Genomic DNA, 8,142 nt, shown 5'->3' on the forward strand with positions numbered 1-8,142 from the left:
ATCCATGTTGTCCAGATCTATATTTGGGTGGGCTACTGTAGGTTGTGGACTACAGAGGTCTCCTTGGGTGGTCTCTGGGATCTGACACTGTACTAGATTAGATTGTGCTAAGATTTGATAGTAGTGTTGTTTAATGTGTATACTAGCTGTTTTAAGCATGTCTCTGCACAATTGCTTTATTTTAGCCACAAAATAAGTTACAGGTTTCAGTTCTAAGTGACATTTTATAGATATCACTGCAGCAGTGATTGTTATAATGAGCACCGTACAGTTGTGTGAGTGGAACATTGTATGGATGCATGAGCACATGTGCCATAAAATCCCTGGAACAATTTACCTTTCTACTGCCCACTTCTTGGCATATTTAGTTACCTCATAGTAGACACAAGACCTTTAAAACTAAAAGTGGTGTCACCCTTGAAGTTCATTTTATTTATTTAACCAGGTTAAGAGACAATTGAAGGATAGGGAAAACTAACGCTGGACTATAAGAAGCAGCTTGTTGGTAATGCATCACCTTAATTCTCTGAGTTGACAGGGACTTATCTTTTAGCCTCATCTCCAGGACCTGTGGGTGGCATGTGCTGTTCTTTTCTTTGTACTGTACATCCTACTGGTGTCTGTGGCATGGGGATATTCTAACCTCTCACAGGTCATGCCCAAAGCTGTAGAAGTCAGGCTGGGTGGTCGAATGTCTGCCTATGGGCCTACCTGCCATTCATTACAAAGATGCTACAGCGGTAAACCTTTATACTCACACATGCTGATAGTACTGTGTTTTTATTGGTGACATACTTTAAAATTTTATCCAAAAATAGTTCATTTTTTTTATTTAAATTAGAACATAACTAGTGTTCACTGAACTGTATACTGACATACATTTCAGTCTGTCAAACTTCAAGTAAAAAAATAAACCTTTACTGTAGATCATCATTTTCTGACGCACTGTTTTTTCTTTTAGTCAACAGAAATACACATTTCAGAGAGTTTCATCGTCAACAGTTATTGCATGGAAAATATGCCAATTCTGAATGCCAAAAAGCTTTGAAGGATAAGCTATGTGGAACAAGAGATGAACTTCTGCAGACTGGAAAGCAATGTCATAACTGTGTGGAAAGCACTACTAGTGTTATTTGGAAAACTGAACTAGAAATGTGTCTGAAATCTCATTGTGATGGAAAGCCATATAAATGGCTTAATTGCAATAGCAATTTTACTGTCTCTCATGACCTATTAACTCATCCTGGGAAAAGTCAAAATAATACCTTTGAAACACATGAACAAGCTTTCAACAGTGAGAAACTTTATGAATGTGTCACTTATGTCAGTGAGAGAAACTGTAAACGCCACATGTGTACCATATGTAGCAAAGATTTCACAACAAAAACAAGCCTGACCAGGCATCAGTATGTCCACACAAAACAAAAGCCATATCATTGTGCTGTATGTGACAAAGCATTTACGCAGAAGTCTAGTATGAAACTGCATCAATATATCCACACTAAGCAAAAACCATACAAATGTACTGTATGTGACAAGAGTTTCACACAGAAAAGTAACATGATTAAGCATCAGTATATCCATACTAAACAAAAACCATATAAATGTGTTGTGTGTGGCAAGAATTTTTCACAGAAGAGTAATATGATACAACATCAGTTTACTCATGTGGGACAAAGGCCGTATAAGTGCACTATATGTGACAAAAATTTTAGATATAAGAACATTATGGCAAGGCATCAGATCATCCACACAGGTCAAAAACCCTATAAATGTGTGACTTGTGGTAAGGGTTTTACACAAAAGGGTACCCTGAGGAAACATCAGTATATCCACAGTGGTGACAAGCCCTACAAATGCACTTTGTGTGACAAGAGTTTTAGACACAAGAGTTCTGTAGTTACTCATCAGAGTGTCCACACAGGGCAAAAACCCTATAAATGCATGATATGTGAGAAGAGATTCAGTCGGAAAAGAAATAAATTAATGCATCAGCTGCTTCACAGTGGACAAGCACCATATAAGTGTACTACGTGTGAGAAGGGGTTTACAGATAAGGGAAGCTTGAGAAGGCATCAGATTGTCCACACTGAGCAGAAACCATATAACTGCCCCTTGTGTGGCAAGGGTTTTAGGCAGAAAATTAATATGATAAGTCATCAAAGCATCCACATGCAAGAGAATCCATATAAATGTGCCACATGTGGCAAGGGTTTTACGTTGAAGTCTAGCATGGAAAAACATGAATATATTCACAGTGAACAAAAACCATATAAATGTACTACATGTAACAAGGGTTTCACACAAAAGACAAACTTGTTGCAACATCAGTATGTCCACAGTGAACAAAAACCGTATACATGTGCTGAATGTGGCAAGGGGTTTGCAAGTAAAAGAAGTTTCCTAGTGCATCAGGTCACTCACACTGGGGTGAAACCGTACAAATGTTCTACCTGTGACAAGAGTTTTACTCAGAAGTCAAGCATGGAAAAACATAAGATTGTCCACACTGAGCAAAAACCATATAAATGTGCTATATGTGACAGGAGTTTTACATGGAAGGCAGCTTTGGTAAAACATGAGTACATCCACACTGAACAAAAACCTTTCAAATGTGTTGTATGTGACAAGGGTTTTGCACAAAAAGGTAACATGATACGACATCAGTATGTCCACACAAAACAGAAAACATATAAATGCGTTGTATGTGACATGAGTTTTACAAAGAAAGCTAGCATGTTAAAGCATCAATACATTCACATTAACCAAAACCAATAGAAATGTGTTACTTGTGAGAGGGGTTTTGCACACAAGGCTCAAATGATACCACATCAGTCTGCCCATTAGAGAGATGGAATTAGTGCAAAACAGAAATTAGATGTTGGTTAGAACTGAGTTCATCCTGAAGCCCTGGTAGGTACCTTCACATGGTGGACCCCATTATTTACTAAAGGTTGTGTGTCAGAACTGGTAACTCGGCACGTAAAAATCCACTGCCAAACATTAGCGGACCGGAGTTCCGCTGTGGCGACCCCTAACCGGGATAAGTCGAAAGACACAACAAAAAGTGTCTTGCAGAAGAAGAAGTACCAAGGCAAAGCTGATATGTAGACTGTTGTATATGCTATGGAGAAAAACTAATATAAAGATGAGTTGGGTGCATTTATCACAGGATACAAAGTGCCCAAACCTGGCAAAGTCATAAGGAGTAACACTGGTAAAAAATAGTCAAAACTCCTCTGGTGATGAGAAAGAACTTGACATAGTGTTAGGTCATGATCTAAGAGTAACTGATCCAAGAAACACAGCTGTGGCAACAGAAAAGTACACAAAAAGTGAAAAAATGGTAAGTCAAACAAGAGGCTTGAAAAAATGAGACGGATGCTTGAGAACAAAAAAAAACATATTGTATTAGTTTATGCTACAAACCTGGAGTTCACCTAAAGGGGCTACCCTGCAAGAATAAGGGAAAAGAAAAATGTTCAAATGGAAGATGCTTCTGACATTACAGCCACCTAACAATAATTGTTAAATGAGTGAGTAAAATTAAAAGGGTATGTGGGTAAGAAACCATTGAGTGAATTAGGAAAAGATGCAAACATTGAAGTATTTAGAGAGAATAAAAAAGACCACAGGTATTTTGAACCTTAAAGAGAGAGAATGTAATTGGGAGAAGAAGAGAGACCTAATATGTTTCAGCTCATACTCAGAAAAGAAATCATTCCTAACTAATCTTTCTAAAGCAAGTCAAATGTGTGTATATATATATATATATATATATATATATATATATATATATATATATATATATATAGGAAAGATGCCCAAAGTAGATGTTAGTTACAAAAACAGAGTAGTAGCACAGAACTCTAGTGTAAAGAAAAGTAAAAAGTTCAGTGATATAGAAAATGAAAAAAATATAAAATGAAGTGATAGATCACCTAAGAAGTATAAGATTTGTAAATGCTTTATTAAGTGCAACAACACAGGATGTATACCAGATAACTGTTTTGGTCTTTCCTTTGTGATGTCTGAAAGTGGCCTAAAACTGTTGTTTGTATCCTGCATAGGCAACATTTTATTCTTCTTTGAGATATATCAGTGAATGCTATTTAACTGTCTAGAATAATGCTGAGATTGCCAGTTATAGTTTTAAACAGAATTTTAGTTTGATATGTGAGTTTCTTGCTACATATATCATAAACGAAACACTGTGAGTCTGTACTGGTTCCTACCTTCTCTTTAACCATATTCTTGGCTATGTACTATCTCTATGTCCCACCTTCACTGCTTACCCTACTGTTTAACATTACCCTGTTCTTACTGCTCATTTCATACTAATAACTCTACCTTTTTCACTCCTTTCTTTATTCTGTCTCTCTTATACCATTGTTGTTTGTAAATTTTATTTATTTATTTTACATTTGTTAACCGGGATAGCCCGACTGGATAAGGCCCATTTACACGGGAGGCCTGGGGAGAAAAGTTCCACAAATTAGTTAACATATACTATAATAAAGTTTTACAGATGTAGAAGAAACATAGCACAGTGGCATACAAAATATCAAAAAAGGAAAAAAATGATAAGAATACACATTTTTCATCTAACTATTCCTCTCTCCCCCTCTACATAGGTCACACGGCAGTTAATAACTTCCATTTTCCAAGTTTCCTGACCATGAACAAGCACACACTATGACTACAACTACTGCTGCATATCCTTGGCTTAACTTCAGCCCTTAAAGCATTTAATGTATGTAACACAATCATAAGTATTTCTACCATTCAACTTAACCTATAATCTCTATTTGCACATTACTGGGACCCTCCGGTATCCCCTACGCCACCACAGATTGCTCCTGCTTTTATAGTAGCTATTCCTCCAGTTCCACATTCTTTCTACTGTAGCTTTCTTTTTAATGTTGCTGTTGCAGTTAACAAGTGGGGAACCTTCTTTCTAATTTTCTTGGCTCTCAGCCACTTCCCCTGCAGTGCGACTGTTAACTTTTTCAGTTGGTCATTAATTCTTTTTTTTTCTTTTCTCCCATTGTTTCTCTCACTTTTAAACCTCTGTGTGCTATACTTACACAGTATAGCATAACATCAAAGCTAGCAGCCTAGTTTAGTAAACAAAACCTTCTTTGCCAAACATTTGAATCTCAATGACTTACTGATTGTTTCTGTACACCAGCAGCAATCAGAATCTAGGCCAAATCCTCTCAGTTTGCATTTGCTATATTCGGACACACTCTACTTCCCTACCCTACCCTACCCCCATTTCTCACCCACCCCAACTATGTCTTCATTTATTTTGAACTAACCTATCCCACCACCCACATCAACCAATAAAATACAATAACTGATTTAAATAAGAACATCGCTTAGCTAACACACCCCTTCTCCTTTAATCTAAGAGCAAAACACATACATAGTACCCTTTTTAATTCAAAATCTTATAAACAGTACTTTATAACAAATAATAATACTAGCTCCCTGCCACTAATTGCCCCCACTACAACAGTGTGTTCCAGTTATATACTGCTGCTCTAGTAATCCTGACATTAGCTGCCCATATTACCTCCTACCACGTCAACCTAAAACATTCAATTCACTACTAAAATACCTCATTCTCCAATCCACAAAGAGTTAAATCCAACAGCATTATCATATCCTCCTCAGTCTTTAACATCACAACCATCCAGCTTGCACACTACACCATAGTACCTGACCCTAATCCCCCCAGAATCTCCCAAAATACAACAGGTATTTAGTTAAAACCCTAAAAAAGTTAATTTATATAGCATCCAAACTAACTCTAAGCAGAGGCATTCACCCAAACCCTGCCCCAAAGACCATCCAAAAGCAGACACCCCACAACATAACCAGTCCCAATGCCTACTAAATCACCCTAGAAATTCAAATGACCTCTTACTATTAAACATCAATATTTTAAATATTACAAAGTCCATGAGTGCCATGCCAGCCCCTGTTTATACTCACCCAATATAGTGCTAATAACCAAAACATGGCTAAAACTTGACACTAGCAATAATGAAATCCTACCCCCCTGGATATAGTAGCCTATGGGTGGACAGAATGGGCAAAAGTGGTGTGGTGTGGCCGTACTATTTAAAAATCACCTTATCCTCGAAATCTCTAATCAAAATGCCCCCATCTTTGACAATGCTGAGGTGATTTTTTTTCCAAACTAGAAATTAATTCCAAAAAGTAGGTAAATATAATAGGAACCTACATACCACCCAGAAACAACCTCTCCACACTAGAAAACATACTGCATTGGACCACTAAAACACTACCCCAGGAAACAATAATCATGGGTGATTTTAATATAGAGTGGTTAACCTATAACTCTCATAACCCTACTAATCACATCAACCTGTATGGATTCACCCAAATTATTCAAACACCCATCAGAATTGACAAGTCATCTGATAAACAATCCATTCTTGATTGGATATTAACAAATAGACCAGCCCTCTCCTCACTCTGGCTGTCTCCCAGACCACCTCCCAACATTCCTGCTCAGGCATCATATATAAACATCAAAGCATGCTACATACCATCTAATTAGGAATAAAAGAAACTTTGACTCTGAAAAGTTGGCATCCACCCTCAAACAATGTAACTGGGCACCTCTTAAAGCATCTTCCCTAGAGGATGCTGTCAACTTTTTTAACTCAGCCTTCCTAGATAGCTTGAATATACAAGCACCTCCCAGATCTCTGAGAATCAAATCCAGCTTTGCCCTATAGCTAAGCAAAGAAACCAGATCACTACTAAAATCAAGAGACAAAGCCTGGGATCTGGATCAAAAAACTAGGACGCAAGCCACTAACCAAGCCTATTGGGAACTCATAAATATGCAAAGAGACTAGTCAGTCAAGATAAAATAAACTATTACCATGATACCTGATTTAAAGGAGAACAACAGGATTCTGTATTTAATCCCTGTTTTCCAATCCCTTTACAAGCAATGAGCATTGCAGCATTTAAAAGCTACGAATCCAACTGTTTTACTCACAAGTACAGAACCTTAGTGTACTGAGATAGTTTCATTTTAAAAAGCAATTCTCACTCCATGGCAAAGCTTGCTTGAGTCTCTAAAATCCTTACATCAGGACTGCTACAAACTAGCCATAGTTTGCCAAATGTTCCCCTCCCCCAAAACCCCCAAACTGATTCTACAGAATGCATGCATACATCTGCCTATTCAGTAATGTCACTGCTCCCTAGCCCTTCCTATGGCTATAAGGTGTTTAAAAGGATCTTTTTAGTCAGGAACTTCGTCTCTTTGCTGATGTTGCCTGCAAATTGTGTTTTGTTATCAGACTTTAGGAAAACTTATCTTGGTCTGCTGTGTGCTAAAAGGTAAGAATTACCATTATTTTATTGAGGTAACTGGTCCTATGACTTCTACATGCCTTCTGTAATGTTGTTCACTTTATGTATTGATAATTATCGCTTCTACAAAGTCTGCCACTCAGTGCTTATATTTTCTTTTTTCACCCTTTATTTAATCTGCTCAGATCAATGTTAATTTAAATTTACATTAAAACTTCATTCTGTCCATGAAGCGTTGTAATATTATTTTAATAGAAAATACTGTTTTTTTTTTGTTTTTTTTTACTTTTCTTGCACTGGAACATTGCAATTATTTAGAAGAGTACTAAGCAAAGCACATGGTGCATTATTACAGTGGTGTGTTGGTCGCAGCTGGAAAAGTACCGACCATATTTCTACCAAAGATTGCTGTTTCTTTGCCGGTTTAATGAAGCACAGATGCAATGCAAAGCATGTGGTGTAAATCATTATCTGTTGCCTAAATAGAAAACACATGCACCAGTTTATTATAGTGTGCCTGATAACGTTATATTTAGGGTTTTGTAGGAATGAGTTACAAAGTACAAGTATTGTTGGTTGTCTGCTGGCGAATATGAACTGCAGTCCTCATCTGTATATTTGTCTAATTTTTACACGTTATCTTTGTTCATAAAAACAAAAATACTCACGTAGTGTTCCCCTAATAGGACACATCATTGAAGTTAAAAAAAAAAAAAACAACTGAGAGAAGTGCAGTATCAGCGTTCTACTTAAATGGCTATAGCAGAATCGGTTCAAGCA

At 37.1% G+C, this 8,142-nt stretch overlaps 1 protein-coding gene across 1 annotated transcript in view; it reads left to right on the plus strand.

Moving 5' to 3' along the window:
* The window catches only part of LOC122798698 (zinc finger protein 260-like), a 196,371-nt gene extending 188,786 nt beyond the window's left edge, over nt 1–7,585 (plus strand). Inside the window, exon 5 of the mRNA XM_044067793.1 lies at nt 962–7,585. Within this exon, the coding sequence (XP_043923728.1) occupies nt 962–2,778 (1,817 nt within the window). The 3' untranslated portion in view covers nt 2,779–7,585. The remainder of the gene's footprint in view (nt 1–961) is intronic.
* Nucleotides 7,586–8,142: the final 557 nt, after the last annotated feature.

The sequence above is a fragment of the Protopterus annectens genome, chromosome 3.part1 (genome assembly GCF_019279795.1).
Source record: "Protopterus annectens isolate FY-2018-M chromosome 3.part1, PAN1.0, whole genome shotgun sequence".
Classification (NCBI taxonomy): Eukaryota; Metazoa; Chordata; order Ceratodontiformes; family Protopteridae; genus Protopterus; species Protopterus annectens.